Source organism: Ranitomeya imitator, chromosome 4 (genome assembly GCF_032444005.1).
Source record: "Ranitomeya imitator isolate aRanImi1 chromosome 4, aRanImi1.pri, whole genome shotgun sequence".
NCBI lineage: Eukaryota > Metazoa > Chordata > Amphibia > Anura > Dendrobatidae > Ranitomeya > Ranitomeya imitator.
The window spans coordinates 520,989,471-521,006,043 of NC_091285.1; the positions used below are offsets into that span (position 1 = coordinate 520,989,471).

The 16,573-nt window shown below is 43.9% G+C and overlaps 2 protein-coding genes across 4 annotated transcripts in view; both read right to left on the reverse strand.

Moving 5' to 3' along the window:
* Positions 1 to 2,053: 2,053 nt before the first annotated feature.
* LOC138674583 (lamina-associated polypeptide 2, isoforms alpha/zeta-like) lies at positions 2,054 to 3,367 on the reverse strand. The gene is made up of 2 exons (XM_069762401.1): positions 3,103 to 3,367; positions 2,054 to 3,025 (listed from the first exon to the last, which is right to left on the reverse strand). Exon 2 carries the CDS (start codon positions 2,984 to 2,986, stop codon positions 2,054 to 2,056), a length of 933 nt encoding a protein of 310 aa, XP_069618502.1. The 5' UTR covers positions 2,987 to 3,025; positions 3,103 to 3,367.
* Positions 3,368 to 13,029: 9,662 nt separating this feature from the next.
* The window catches only part of CRTC3 (CREB regulated transcription coactivator 3), a 198,258-nt gene continuing 194,714 nt past the window's right edge, over positions 13,030 to 16,573 (reverse strand). Inside the window, exon 14 of one of the 3 annotated variants that reach the window (XM_069766119.1) lies at positions 13,030 to 15,315. In XM_069766119.1, the coding sequence (XP_069622220.1) occupies positions 15,110 to 15,315 (206 nt within the window). In that variant the 3' untranslated portion in view covers positions 13,030 to 15,109. The remainder of the gene's footprint in view (positions 15,316 to 16,573) is intronic. The other 2 variants (XM_069766116.1, XM_069766118.1) reach the window with 2 other exon arrangements.

Below are 16,573 nucleotides of genomic sequence, written 5' to 3' on the forward strand. Positions count from 1 at the left end.
AACGCCCTTTCAAAATCCATGCCGTTAAATGGAGATTCTTTACTTGAGGATGGCTGATCGGCCCCTGGTAGAGCAGATCTGGAATGTCCGGAAGTACCCAGGGGTCCTCCACTGACATGATCCTGAGCCAAGTGAACCAGGCCCTTCTGGGCCAGAATGGGGCAATCAATATAACTCTGGCTCGATCTTCTCTTATCTTCCTGACTACTTAGGGTATCAGGCCTAGTGGAGGAAATGCATATGCCAGTTGAAAATCCCATCTGATCAGAAAAGCGTCTACCGACAGAGGATTTTCTCTGGGATTTAGGGAACAAAATTTTGTTGTCTTCCGGTTGTCCCTGGTAGCAAATAAGTCTACTTCTGGATGTCCCCATTTGTGGACGATCTGATCGAACACGTAATTGTTTAGGGACCATTCCCCTTGTCTCAAGGTGTTGCGGCTTAGAAAGTCCGCCTTGATGTTTTCTTTTCCTCTTATGTGTAGAGCAGTTAGGGATAAGAAGTGATTTTCTGCTGTCTGGAACAGACGATCCGCCACTCTCATCAGTGACTCGGAATGAGTTCCACCCTGATGATTTATGTATGCGACCGCCACCTGGTTGTCCGATAGGATCTTGACATGATGACCCTGTAGATATATGAGGAATTTTTTCACTGAAAGCTCTACTGCCATTAACTCTTTCTGGTTGGAGGAGGCTGATGTTAGGGGAGGGGACCATAGACCCTGAACCATCATGTCATCCATGTGTGCTCCCCAACCCGTAGGGCTAGCGTCTGTAGTTACCACACGTGTTACCTGTGACACCCAGGGAACTCCCGCCGATAAGTTTTTACTGTCTAGCCACCACCTAAGAGAAGTGAGTGCTTTTGGACCTAAGGTAATCTGATCCTGCAGGGACCCCTGTAAGATTCTATCATTAACCAGCACCTCGGATTGTAATGGTCTGGTGTGGAACTGGGCCCAACGGACAGCGGGAATGCAAGAGGTTAAAGAACCCAATAGTGACATAGCCTGTCTAAGGGTCATGGATGGCTTATCAATTGCCCTAGACACCTGTTGTTGGATATGTAACAACTTGTCGGGTGGAAGACAACACTGTTGGGATTCTGAGTTTAACAATAGTCCCAAAAATCTTTGTATTTTCTGGGGCTGTAAACGAGATTTTTCGTAATTTACGATCCACCCCAGATGCTCAAGTTCGGATGTGGCTGTCTCTAGCTGAGAACGTCAATGGTCTTCAGTGCTCCCTACTATAAGAAAGTCATCCAAGTAGGGAATAATTAGGATGTCAGACTCTCGTAAGTGTGCCATGACTTCGGCCACTAACTTTGTAAACACCCTAGGAGCTGCTGATAAGCCGAAGGGAAGAGCTCTGAACTGGAAATGGCGAATCTGGCCCCCCATTGACACAGCTACCCTCAGGAATCTCTGGAAGTGTTCATGTATTGGAACATGATAGTATGCATCTTTTAGATCTACCACTACCATGAAACCGTGATTAAACAACATTTTTATTGCTGAATTGATTGTTTCCATTTTAAATGATTCATTGACCAGGAACTCATTAAGACATCTGAGATTAATGATCGTTCTAAAAGATCCGTCTGGTTTCTTAATCAGAAAAAGAGGAGAATAAAATCCCCTTCCTCTTTCTGATTCCAGAATTTCAATCAGCACGTTCTTGGAACATAAGTTGATAACCTCTGCTTCCAGGGCTGCTTGCTCAAGGGGGGAGGAACGTAAAGGGGTTAATTTAAATTTTTCACGAGGCCAGTGATTGAAGTCCAGTTTTAGACCTTCAGTAATGATGCCTCTGACCCATTTACTGTTTGTAATGTCAAGCCAAGCTGAAGAGAATGCTGACAGTCTACCCCCCACAGGGATCGCTAGTCATTGGTCCGGTTTTTTCTGATCCTTTGAGGAACGGCGAAACATATAGCCCGTACCTCTACCGCGTCTGTCTTCCCATCTGAAACTTTCTCTAGTGGGAGAGGACCCGCGTTTTTTCCCGCGACCAAATCTCCTTCGATTGAAGGGCCGGCGGTAAGATGACTATAGACTGGGGAATTTCTTTTTGTCATCCCCTGCTTTTTCCAACAACTCGTCCAGAGTTGGACCGAAGAGATATTGTCCTTCGCACGGAATGGCGCAGAGCTTGGTTCTAGACTGAATGTCACCTGACCAGCATTTCAGCCACAAGGCCCTGCGAGCCGCGTTGGATAGTCCTGCCGCTCTGGCCGCCATTCTGACAGAGTCCACCGATGCGTCCGATAGGAAGGCTGCAGCATTCTGGATGATCGGTAGAGCCTTCAGAATAGTATCCCTGGATGCACCGTCCTTAAGCTGAGACTCTAACTGATCTAGCCAGACCATTAAAGATCTGGCCGTACATGTTGCCGCTACGACTGGTCTGAGAGATCCAGCCGCCATCTCCCAGGTACCTTTAAGGAATATATCTGCCTTTCTGTCCAGAGGATCCTTGAGGTTTCCCATATCCTCAAAGGGTAATGAGGCCTTTTTTGACGCCTTTGCAACAGCCGCGTCCAGTTTAGGAGCTTTATCCCATGTATCCACAACCGGATCGTCAAAGGGATACCTGCGTTTTAACGCTGGTGGTAAGGCCCCCTTTTTTTCTGGTTTCTTCCATTCTCTAAGGATTAAGTCCTGAATCTTTTCGTTTACCGGGAAAGATCTATGTTTTTTACGATCAAGTCCGCTAAACATCATCTCCTGTTTCGAGGGCTGTGATTTAGGTTCCTCTATACCCATGGTGCCTCTGACTGATTTGACGACTTTGTCGATTCTATCCAAGGGTAGACAGAATCGTCCTGACTCCTCATCTGATGAAGAGGAGAGAGGACTGGAGAGATAGGAATTCTCCTCTCTTTCTTCCTCTGAAGAATTAGAGTCCAAGAGAGTCTTATGCTTTGAGCCTTCCGCTTGGGATAGGGACCGTAGTGATTCCCTTACTTCCAGCCGGATCATTTCCCTCAGATTTGCCGGAGTTACGGACTCTTCTGCTACCTAGGGGAGGACAATATAGGAGATAACTAATATCTGACCTAAAGTCACTACCACCAACCCGCTCCTGTAGACCTCACCGTCTGCTGTATACAGGGGGCACATAATTTTTTTGAACAAGAGTCAGGTAGAGGGACTCCACAGAGGGCACATTCCTTATGTTTAGACTTCCCCGTACTCTTCTTCCCCTGGAATGATAAAGTATAAAGGGGCCCGCGTCACAGAGTGAACTTTCACGTAGATCACTTACCCGTGCGCCAAAGTACAATACCGGAATCCGAGGGGTCTCTTTAGTCGAAGCTCTGGATCCTTGTTCGGAAGAGCTCTTACGACTGGGCTGGTCGCCTCTATCCTGCTGTTTGGGCTTCTGACGTACCTCGTCTGGCAGCTGCTGCTGCTCACCACCACTCTCCATGACTAAATGCGACCAAAAGCAGGGATCTGACATCTCCACCTGCATAAATACCCCTTGGATCCGGTCAGCAGATGGGCCAGCGCTGTCCCTATTGGCCCAGGATACCGCAGAGGGCAGGAGATCTTGCGGTCAAAAACCGGCACACAGACGCGATGGGCGCCGCCATATTGGAACGACTGCGCATGCGCAGACGTCCGGCGACCCGGAAGCGGCCACTAACTCCGCCCCCCCACGTCACTGCACCCGGAAATGCTCCAGCACGCGCTGAGAGCTGTGCAGGACGCCGGGGAATGGAGCGCAGCGCTCCGGGAGCTCACCCACACGCCTGAGCCCGGCACCCGCAGCCCCACCATACCGCTGCACCACCAATGGGAATACTTACCTGCGCTGACGCTGATGGAGGCAGGAAATCCTCCGGACTCCGCTCCCTGCTGCGAACGCCACTGCCGTGAAGTCCAGCAAGGACCACCGTGGCGTCTCCAGGGATCTCCGCACCGGCCGAGGTAGGAGACCCCCCCGCTACCGTAATCGGCCGGCTGGCCTGGGCCTTCTGTCTGTAGGCACCCGTCCCCTCAGGAACAGGAAACCAACTGAGGCAAGGGAGAGGTACCGCCCTTTTGTATCTGTAGGTTTCCTGTTCCTAATGGGCGGATCCCCTCTCTCGTCGTGCTGTCATGGGAGTCCGAGTAAAAATTTTTTTCACTTTTTTACTTTGTCCCGGGGGGGACATCACAGATCGGTGATCTGACAGTGTGCAGAGCACTCTGTCAGATCACTGATCTCACTTAGAGCAGTACAGCCTTCACAGTGCCTGCTCTGAGCAGGCGCTGTGAAGCCACCTCCCTCCCTGCAGGACCCTCCCTGCAGGAGGTAAGACCCTCGCAGCAACGCGATCACATCGCGTTGCTGCGGGGGGCTCAGGGAAGCCCACAGGGAGCCCCCTCCCTGCGCGATGCTTCCCTGCACATCGCGATCATCTTTGATCGCGGTGTGCCAGGGGTTAATGTGTCGGGGGCGGTCCGTGACCGCTCCTGGCACATAGTGCCGGATGTCAGCTGCGATAGGCAGCTGACACCCGGCCGCGCTCCCCCCGTGAGCGCCGCCGATCGTGCTGGACGTACTATCCCGTCCGTGGTCATAGGGGCCTACCCCACCTCGACGGGATAGTACGTCCGATGTCAGAAAGGGGTTAATAAATAGCAACAGTGCATGAAAATAATACAGGGTAATTAGTTAACAATTTTGATCCAAAAAGAAAACAAAAAAAGTAAAAAAAAATCCCACATAAAGGTGACCCTATTTGGAATGTCCTATCCTCTAGTATAAAAACCTTACCATTTATCAAGGATTATAAAATGTGAATAAGGGCTGAGAAGGATGGAGACCTGGCTAATGAACTACATCTATGTAATGTCCAGCTCAAAGAAAAGGGAGGCCACACTCTTGTTTGCACAGTGCAAAAAACCTGAAATGTATCTCGGTACTGCTGGAGCTGCTCAACTGAGGATCGGGGGGGGGGTGGGGGGGAAGGGGCTATCGTGTGGTGCTCGAGTGCTCAAATCCCTGCAAGTGAAATAGAGTTTTTCCCATCTTCCATAAAAATGCTCAAGTTTGCCATGGTCTTCCCTTATACTCACTACTCGAATCGAGCACGACCAGGCGTCTGACGTGCTCTATTCGAGTACCAAGCACTCGAGCATTTCCGTGCTTAAATCAACAGTTTTTTTTCTAATAAACTAAACAAAAATTCCCTATCATTTATTTACTATTTCTTTATTGATGATGCTTCATTTGAGAACCCTAGTGCAAGCTGGGATACTCAAACAAGTCATCATCAGGGAACAAAGGCTGAAGTCACTGCCGCAGCCTCTGCCCTCTTCTGGATATAAACGTCATCAGTGACATCCTTTTCAGGATCTGGGAGCATGTGTTGATTATCAATTTCAGCATATCAGTAGATTTTAAAAAAATATTTAGAATTGAGAGTCCTCAGTTGTTGATACCTTTTAATAGCTAACTGAAAAGATGGTAAATTACAAGCTTTCAAGACTACTCAGGTCTTGACATCAGGCATAGAATAACACAGAATCTGAAGAATCAAATTTATACACAACACAGCACAGAAATAATGCAAAAGAGAAGACAAGTGATGTAAAGCAGAACAATCATTATGGGAGAGGGATAAACAGCTGTGGCTGCAAATATTGGAACAGTTCATAGATAAGGAGTGTGAAAGTTTTATTGTCCTGTGTTTGAGGTCTCGTCCAGGGTTATGATGCCCCAACAAGGTATGAGGAGCAAATTCCTTAGTTGATGTAGAAAAAGACATAAATCCGTGAGACACATTCATTCCTGCACAGCGTATGTCAAAGATTGTCATAAGTTTATACTCCCAGACACTTCTGTCTCTCTGACATTTGAAGTTACCTTTTAATACAAGTAATTTCATGTTCATGGTGCTGTGACCAGGGTGACAAAAATATTTGGCCACAGGTAAATCTATTCTTTTTTTATTTTGTTTCACACACCCAGTGCAGGAATAAAAGAAAAAGTGCTCCTTAAAGTATAGTAGGCCACAGTCATCCATACAGTATAACTGAGCACTGCATTGCCTTCTATACAATGAAATGGCCACAAAAGGTGCTCCATACAGTTTAACAGCCAATGCATAGTCCTCCATACAGTATAATGGGGCCTTGCATTGCCTTCAATAGAATATAATGGTCCCACATAGTGCTCCAACCAGTATAATGACCCCACATGGGGCTCCAACCAGTATCATGGCCCCACATGGTGCTCCATACAGTATAAATAACAAGTAAATTCCGTGTGCACTGCTATGTTATGGTGCAGAGACTAGGTTCCCAAACCATCCAGTATATAGAGTAAAAGTCTCGCACTCAACTTAAATCTTATTGCTTCATCGATTTTTATTGGTACTAAGGTAGCACTGGAAACGTTTCAGCCCTTATTGAGCTTTTATCAGTCACGTGCTGTGCCTTTAAATGTGTGACGACTACGCCATAAATTGGGATACGGGTCGTGCCTGATGCAGTCAAACGACTGCTAGGGAATAAGGTGGTGATACCCTGTATACACAGAGATTATAGATAAAACTTGCGTGGGAAATGTATATAGTAGAAGGTAATGCCAGAGAGGTACGGTGGACTCCGCGTCTCAGTGGACTTCTTATACATCCAGGCGGTTCCCCTCCAGCTCCTGTCCTTATGCTGGCCGCCCTCTCTGGCATTACCTTCTACTATATACATTTCCCACGCAAGTTTTATCTATAATCTCTGTGTATACAGGGTATCACCACCTTATTCCCTAGCAGTCGTTTGACTGCATCAGGCACGACCCGTATCCCAATTTATGGCGTAGTCGTCACACATTTAAAGGCACAGCATGTGACTGATGAAAGCTCAATAAGGGCTGAAACGTTTCCAGTGCTACCTTAGTACCAATAAAAATCGATGAAGCAATAAGATTTAAGTTGAGTGCGAGACTTTTACTCTCCATACAGTATAAAGACACCACATGGTGCTCCATACAGGATAATGGCCCAAAATGGTGATCCAAAGAGTATAATGGCTTCACAGTGTTCCATACACTACAATGGATCCACATAGTGCTTCATACAGTATAATGGCCCCACATAGTGCTCCATACCTTATACTGGCCAAAAAAGGTGTTCTATACAATATAATGGCCCCACAGTCCTCCATAAGGTACAATGGCCCTACCTGGTGCTCCATGCAGTATAATGGCCCCACATAGTGATCCATACAGTGTAATGGGCACACATTAAAAAAAAAAAAATATTCACCACTTCCAGATCCCCTGCGACATCTAGAATACCGATACAGTTGAAAGTGTGATGCCGGGCAGACCGGCTCGGTGTGGCAGCCCAAATATACTTACTTGGCTGGCCAGATTTGGCCAACGGGACAGTTTGACATGTGTGTCATAGACCGTTAAAAGGGGTTTTCCATTGGTGTCACTTTTTGCAGGACACAAGAGTGATCAACTACACTTGTGTTCGGAGTCAAAAGTTCATATTTTGGACTCCGTTTGCCTCACTGAAGTATTATGGGCACATTAATAAAATGACCTGTGCTCAGCATGAAGCACTGTTCTAGTGCGTTCACTGTGGCCAAATCGGTGGCATAGACGTATGAAGCTTGAGATTCACACCCATATGGGTGCTCAAGTTTGTATCCTCTATATTACAAGTTTGTGAATAAAGAAACTATATTTTCACGGATTCGGTGAAGCTGGACATTTTTCTTTGTTTGGCATAGAAGTATGCCACATGTCAATCCAATGTAACACACTCCAATAACTTTTATTAAAAACTTAAAATGACCAAAAGTAAATGATTAAGACTGCCCAATCATAAAAAAAGACACTGGATGCAAATGTAATTTTATTTTGCTGCAATTTAATTATGAAAGGTGTAAAATGATGCATTACAAAAGAAAAACTAGTTTATGAACTGCATATTTTAAATATCACTGTACAATTTTAACAACGGAAAGTAAAATTAGAAGAGACTTTGCTTCCAAAATGAGAAGATGAAACGGACCAGAACTATTATAACCATTGGTTGCCTATAAATACCACATGGTATGATTAAAATGGACGTTCAATGCTTTCAACTACTGGCACATTAAGGCATTAGTGAAGCGAGCAGCACTGAGACATCCCTCGCAATCTTAAGACTTTATTCACATCTGTGGTGTGGCTAATATTTGCAGAAAACAGCCAGATCTGTCACATCATGAACAACAGAGGCACCGTAAGGACCCCAATGACTTATAATGGGGTCAGTCAGGTTGCACCCAGGCGTCTATCTCATAAGGGTGCCTCTGACACAGATGTGTACATAGCCTTGCAAGTTAACGGTGAAGACTTTTGCGACTGGTGAAGTAGAAAAACTAAACCAAACAGTAACAGATTAAATGGGAATTTTAGCATTTCCTTCATGGCCCAAAATGGACCTTACTGCAAATGTACAATTCCTAATAGACTAGTACATTAACTTTAGGAATATATTAAAAGCAGGAACAACAATTACTACATCGTATGTACCTTTATTTGATATACCATTAAACAATATTCTGTACTAGAACAAGTTGATTTATTTTAAGCAGACTCGACTGAGCAGGCGTCCAACCTTTACGGATATGACTGACTGTCCGTTTGGGCAGAAATGGCTTCAACAAACAGGAGTAGAAATCCTGAGGAACATAATTTGGTTTAAAGATGTCTGATCACCTCTCCTTACCTGTGTTTTATTATATACTTGCAGTTAAAAAAAAAAAAAAAAAAAAAAAAAAAGAAGTCAACAAATTCTGGAGCACCTTATTTGTATGACACTGGACTGTGCCCTATTTTGGTTATTGCTCTTGGAAATGTACAAATAAACTGACCACTGGGTATTACCATTCCTCTTGTCAATAAATAATTTGTATACGCTGTCGGTCATCTTTAACCTAATATGTACGGAGTCGCTATGTTCACACATTGCGGTTTTTACCGCGGAACCGCGGCGATTTTGCAGCTGCGGGTACGCAGCAGTTTCCATAGCGTTTACAGTAACATGTAAACCATATGGAAACCGCAGTGCACATGCTGCGGGAAAAACCGCGCGGGAACGCAGCGGTTTACAACCCGCAGCATGTCACTTCTTTGTGCAGAATCGCAGTGATTCTGCACCCATAGGAATGCATTGATCCGCTTACTTCCCGCATGGGGCTGTGCCCACCTTGCGGGAAGTAAGCGGATAATGTGCGGGTGGTACCCGGGGGGGAGGAGAGGAGACTCTCCTCCAGGCCCCGGGAACCATATTGGAGTAAAAGAAAAAAGAATTAAAATAAAAAATAATGATATACTCACCTCTAAAGTCTCAGCGCTGCACGCGGCCATCCGGTCTCAGGTTTGCTATGCGACCAGGACCTGCGGTGACATCACGAAGGTCCTGGTCGCACAGCATCTTTGGAACCGGACCGCCGCCTGCAGCGCCGAGGAGATCGGGACATCAGAGGGTGAAAACCCGCAGGGACAGGACGCAACGTGTGAACATAGCCTAAGGCTGTGTGCACACGATGCAGAATTTTCTGCATAAAATCTGCACTAAATATGCATCTCCTGGCAGAATCCGCAGGTGCGTTTATGCGTTTTTTTGTGCAGATTTTACCAATGGATTTCTTTTATGGAGGGGTGCAGAAACGCTGCAGAACTGCACAAAAGTAGTGACATGCACTTCTTTGAAATCTGCAGCGTTTCTGCGCAGATTTTTCTGCACAGCTTTTTTTTTCACATTGATTTACATTGTACTGTAAATCACAGTGCAGCTCTGCAGCGTTTCTGCTGCAGAAAAATCTGCTGCAGTTCTGCACTAAATCTGCATCGTGTGCACATACCCTTATGTCGAACATTTTCCCTTTACTCTCTAAAAGGACAGTGCACCTCGTGTTCCGTACAAGAGCCGATCCCTGGTGGCAGCTTATCTCCCGGGAGAACAGAAGGATCAGCTACTGCAATTCAGCAGTCTGGTTCCTTCTTTCAGCCGACACTTTTTGGGGGAGAGTACAGACACAGACTGCCCGACGATCCTGCCATACACGTATGGGGGCCTTTAGGTCCCATAAGATAGCATTCAACCTAAGTAGAGAAAAAAGTCTGTTGGCTATGCTGTAATGGGCTATGTAAAGGTCATGGCTCAAAATTTATTTTATATTTTTTTTAGCCACACACTAAAAAAAAAAAAAAAAAAACTATTGGTAAACAAAAATATCTAAAAATATATGTTTAAGGCAGAATTCACATCTCGAGAAGCTGTTAGGAAGCCACACTGGATGAGAAATCACACTTTCCGCTGTCCTATATTTCCCACCAAAATGATGGAAATGGTGACCATAGTGTGGAACTAACTGGACCCTATATGATAAGTCAATGAGGTTAGCCAGGTGCCAGCGATATCCTGATATGGCACAAATGTGTGCTGTCGATATAAACCATCAGCACAATTCAGATGTGAACAGAGGCTAATCCACACATAGATGGTGTTTTCTCTCTAATCATAAAAATTATTATTTCTATCTATGAATATGTGACCACACGTACACAAAAATTGCACAAAATTGTACTGGGACCATGGGACTGTGTGCATGTCACTTCACATTAGCATTACCCTGCACATGCGTGAATTAGAGTCAGCACGGATACATGAAGGTTAGAATGAACAGTGACTCTTCTGTCAGGTCTTTGGGACTTATCCAATATATTATGTTAATTAGTAGGAAGCCAAAACAGCCCAACGTCGCAGTCACAACAGGAAAATGTCAAGGACAGTTAACGTGCGTGAGATATGATATAACCAACACTTGTGTTATCGCTGCAAAAGGCTCATTGATTCACTTACAACCAGATATCACAGCCCTTTAATCCCTTTGGCAAAGAGCTGGTTAACTCCTGACGTCCATATTAAACATAGAATAAAAACGTATGCATAAATAACTGTAGCGTCAAGAACTGAAGACTAAGATTGAGTCCACTGCCAGACTGCGGACGTGTCTTCTGCCAATGACTAACAGAAATGTACTTTGAAGATAAATTACTACAATACGATATATAGAAAGGCTAAATCTTAATTACAATACAAAATCTCTACAATAAAACATCTCTTATTAAAACACATCGGATAAGTGCAACCGTAAGTGCACGTCTTCTTGACAGAACGTCTAAATGCCAAGCATACGAGAAGGAAGGCTTATTCTAGAAGTCGGAAAACCCTTTTACCCAGATGTTGACCAGTTTGTTCTTATTCCTCTTCTTGAGGAGGCCATCTTGCACATGGAAAGTGTCTAAAAAAAGGTTTACGTAGCATACAGAAATGGCCTAGTTACGTCACAAAAAGCAGAATACAACACAGAGAACCACTAGATAAAACATGGTTGGCAGTAGAAGTATTGTATCCTACAAGCAAACAAGTCTCATTTTACAACCCCCTCCTACATCTAAAAGACACAGGCATAGAAATGATTAGCATGCATGCCCCTTATGTCACCACAGCGCAAATAGAGGTAATGGGCTCTGTTTTGGATCTATCCATAATATCAGACTTTACAGGTGATGAACCCTGCACCACGGTCTCAATGAGCTCTTCAGAAATATGAAAGCCTCAATGTCTCCACGGGATGAATGTGTGATCTGTGGTCTTCAGGCTTGGGAGCAGTCTCGCATATCTTCAAAACTAGTTTGGCAACACCTAATGTTTAAAGGTAAAAAGCTGAACAACTATCTTCTCATTAAGGAGTCCCAGGCCTGAAGAAGGAATAGCCCTTACCGGATGCCATGTTAGAAGCACACGAGCAGTGGCTTACTTTCATTAGGAAATGCACTTTTTGCACCGACCTGGCTGTAAGAAGTACAGATATGGGGACTGAACTAAACCGATACCAAATGGGTCTGCATTGGAAGTTAAAAAAATGGTCAGTGCAAATTGTTGACGAAAGTAATTTCAGCAGCCAAGTCTCACTATGTGCAATTTAATGCATCCATTTTATTCTTCCTAAGGCACTACTGATATCATGGCTTTTACAATCCTCATTGTACACTAATTCTAAAACCTGAGTGGCCGGGACAACTGAAGGCCTTCATACAGAGTAGTAAGCAGTCGGCCGATTGATCCTCCTCTCCCGACTCCCCCATACACAGGGGAAAGCTACGGTTGCACAGGGGTTCTCTATGAGACAATTGTTGCTAAACTTCTCTTCCCTGGTATCAGCTTATCTCTGACCAATCAGCAGTTGAAATTCAGCAAGCAGAGTCCTTGGCTTCATCTGTGAGGGAGAGTCGGGAAGACCCACACACAGACTGTCGGCAGATTGCACAGACTTTACTATGGCCTTGTGTTTGGAGTCACACAACCATAGAGCGGCCGTATTTTACAGTATGTGTTGCCTCCATAACTTCCAGTCTGATGGCTCATGAAGACGAGTTTATATATGGGACGTGTGCTATCTGATTATTAATCGGACAGCACATTAACTTGTTATTCAATAGTGCTGTTTACAAGAGTGATTTTTTTCTCTCGTTCAGAGTGTCCATGAGAAAAGAATCACAGTAAGCACTACTGTAATCTGAGTCTTGGATGAGACTCGCACTCAAATCTATGGATGCTAGGAAAAAAAAAAAAATCAGATCCCACTCAGACCATCCGAGTGTCGCCCCATACTTCCGAATTCTATAATAACTGTATGTGATCAGGTACATGATTTGATGCATGAAAACAGATCACACACGAAAGCACGCGGATGATTTTTCATACACTCATCTGCGGGCACCGTGATCAAAAGAGTTTCCTGACCTCAACCAACAACTTCATATTTATACTCAGGAAACTCTAGGCCAGACTGGGAGTTATGGCAGTAATGCAGTCCATGAAATACAGCCACTATACGGTCATGGAAATCTACCCCATTTCTTACACTGTACATTGCTAATTACAAGATTTATAATGATGTGATAAATCAAGTGCAAATTACATTTTCTACTATGGCATTTCTTATGACTTTTTTTTTGTTTTAGAGAAAAGTTATATTTAAACTTTGTGACTGATCAATCACGTGTGTTTTTGTCTATCACACTGGTCACATATGAAGATGGAGACCACCATTGCATCAAGCCCCATTAGCTAGTGTGTACGGTAAATGGTTTTCTCAGTCACAGCAATGACCTATCTGTGGTGGTGAGCCATAATGTGCCGCCTTCATAGCTTACCCAACATGGAGATAGCCCATCAGTCTAGATAGAGTTAAGAAGGGGAAAGTCCAAGTAGTGGACAACCCTTTTAAGGATGCATTTACATGGCCATGTTTCCGCTCTATACATTTTACCAAACACAATAAACCCAGAAATGGTAGGGCAAGGCATAGCTATGGCCTCTACAAGGTAACAGAGGCAACACTGAGGGCAGTTTTGGCAGCGGAAATGCACCTTTTAACACCATTGTCAAGAGGGCCGGTATCATTAAACAGGACACGATGGCGGGGCCCGGTGAGAAGCTGTCAAAGTACTCAATAACGATTGGTTGAGCCCAGCTAACCGATCACGACGCTCCTCCTTCTCTTAAATAAATTTAGAATTAAAGGAACTTTTGATTGAAGTATCACTTCTTTGACCCAATTAATTATTTAAAAATTCTTTCTAGTTCAAATATGCGGTGATATAAATTATACTTCTGTTCTGGATATTTAATTATACTTCTGTTCTGGATATTTCTTCTGAACAATGCATGCTAAACATAATTCTCAGTACCGGTAGATTACTATTTCCATAATTTGACATGATTTTATATGCAGAAAGATCCCAATCGATTCTTTGGCATTTATACGGTCAATGCAACATTAAGGCCACGTTCACACGTTCAGTATTTGGTCAGTATTTATAAGCCAAAACCAGGAGTGGTGACGTGTTTCTATTATACACCTCCTCTGATTGGTCCTCTCCTGGTTTTGGCTTACAGATACGGAGGTAAAATACTGACCGAACACTGAACGTGTGAACGTGGCCTTAAGACGTTTTCAGTATCTTCTTGTCTAATTATAGTTCACATGGGTTCTCAGGGCCATCTTTTAGGCTGTGTTCACACATGTTTGTGCTGCATTTTTTGCCACAATCATAGAAAAATGCCTGATTTTCCAAAAACGTTGTGGTTTTGCTGCAGAGCAAAAAAGAAATAAAAATAATGCAGCGCAGCCGTGAGGTGGGAACGCAGGTATAAAGTCACAGCACAAAGCTGCTAAGTAACAGCATTTCTTGATCAGTTCGACTGTCTGGACATAATTTTCCCATCACTGGTGACAACTTGATTAATGAGGGGACAGATTAAATAAAAAGGACATCTGGCTCATCATCAATGCCTCGGGAAAGGCTGCTGAATCCCAGTGGTCGCAAAGCTTTTGTTAATTGGGGCAACTATCAAGTCGCATCCACTGTACATAGAGAATAGATAAGAAAATTCTTGTCTAGGACTAAGGCACTATTGCGTTATTACCTCTATACATTACATGCCGATTTGTTATAATTTGATACCACATTTTACTCTAATTTGGCAAAAGTTCACAGCACAATGGACTTTCAAATCTGACATTTATCCATTAGTGCGTCTCGAGGTCAATGGTTCCAAACGATAAGGAATCTCCAGCACTTGTATGACAGGGTATTAACCATTCAGAACAGGTTTTTTTTATCTATATATTTTTTGCTTGTTTTAATCCTTCGTAATTTCAGCAGATTGAAATGAACTCTGCCAACAGCTGCAAGCGTGAAAGGGTAGAAAAAGGTAAGGCAATGGGGCGTCACCATAAAAAGCAGCAAGGCGGCAGTTCTTCTACAAGGAAAGTTTCACATAGAATTTCGTTGCTTATCTACAAGACATCAATTACTGGCTTGGTTTGAAGCAGTATCTTAGTACTTCTATTTGACCAGACATTCAAAATGTCAAAGATCCTTTACGTAATTACAACTGCTCAGTATCCAGAAAATCGTGAACAAGCCTGGAACAAAGCTATTTGTTCTCGGTTGCAGCCAGAATAGGTTGTTTTCTCCTCCCCTCTGTCCTGTAAAAAGACTGAAGCAGGCACCGCTCCCAAAGAAAGTCCGGATCACAGCTTATCAGAACGGAAGGTGTCCTCTATGGTGGGGTCAGGCAGGACCATTTCAGGGTCACTTAACATACTCAGATTATCCAAGCTCAAAGGTCCAAGTTTCAGCTCATCATCCAACTGAAATGTATTATCTGTGTCAAAGCCCAGCTCGGAAACCCCTGCGACGGCATTGCCAATGTCCTTCGATAAGCTGTTTGAGTCTTCTAAAAGAGAAAACACCAAGTATGAAGGATGGTTCAATAATAGAGGGCTTTTCCTCAGACGACCCCTTCTCAATTGCGAAATACCCCTGTGTAAAATAAAAACAACCTATGATGCCGGCGATGAGCCAGCGATGATGATGGCACTGGCTTTCTCCAGGCTCGTTGGGCATTGCGTTATTATGCCACATTAACCCTGCAGCCAATCAGTGGCCGCTGCACTCTCACTCTTTGGACCAAACTGAAGAAGTGAGAGCTGCTGCTGGCTCTCTAACTTGTCAGTTACATCTGAAAGCGCTGCAGAATATGTTGGCGCTATATGAAAAAAACAAGGAAGGGAGACTGCTGCTGATTGCGTTATGTCACGCAAGCCCTGCAACCAGTGTCACAGGAGCCTCGGGAAACCAGGTGCCAACATCGCAGGAATGGCGCAGAGTATAGCATGTAACAGTTATTGAGAAGGGGTTGTCAGCATCGGACAACTCTTAAGTTTATTCACAAGCATTGGGTAGGAAACCATCCTTAAAATACATTTTACACTTCACATGGCTATCAAATATTAAAACACCGGACCACATCTGTCAGAAATGGAATAAATGTAAGCCAAATCTTTAGTGTACGCCTTGCAACATAATCTATATTAAATGTAGCAACTTATGATAAATTTGGTGAAAATCATGCCAGTGCAGTTTTCAAGCTTGGTCGTACGTCCCAAGACGCATAGGAGCAGGAGGCCAATGTGTCGTATGTCACATGTTGTGCTCAATTTTTGCACAATTGTCACCAAAAAAATTCACAATTTGCAAGTTTTATATGGTTGTGACAGAAATGCACTTGTTCCACGTCTTTAACCCCTTCATCCCATGGCCATCTTCCGTATTTTCATTTTTCCCTCCCCTTCCTCCAAGAGGCAGATTTTTTATTTATAATATGGCCATGTGAGTGTTTGTTTTTTGTGGGACGAGTTGTACTTTTGAATGACACCATTGGTTTTACCATATAGTGTACTGGAAATGGGGAAAAAACTCCAAAGTGCGGTGAAATTGCAAAAAAAAAGGGCAATTCCACAATTGTTTTTTTTAAATTTACTATGTTTACTATATGGTAAAACTGACCTGGAAGGATGATTCCTCAGGTCAGTGCTAATATACAGATATCAAATGTGTAATTTATGTGGTGGAAAAAAAAAAAAAAGTCTGAAATTTGTAAGAAAAAAAGTTTTTGCATTTGCCGCCATTTTCCAAGACGCCTAGCGTTTTCA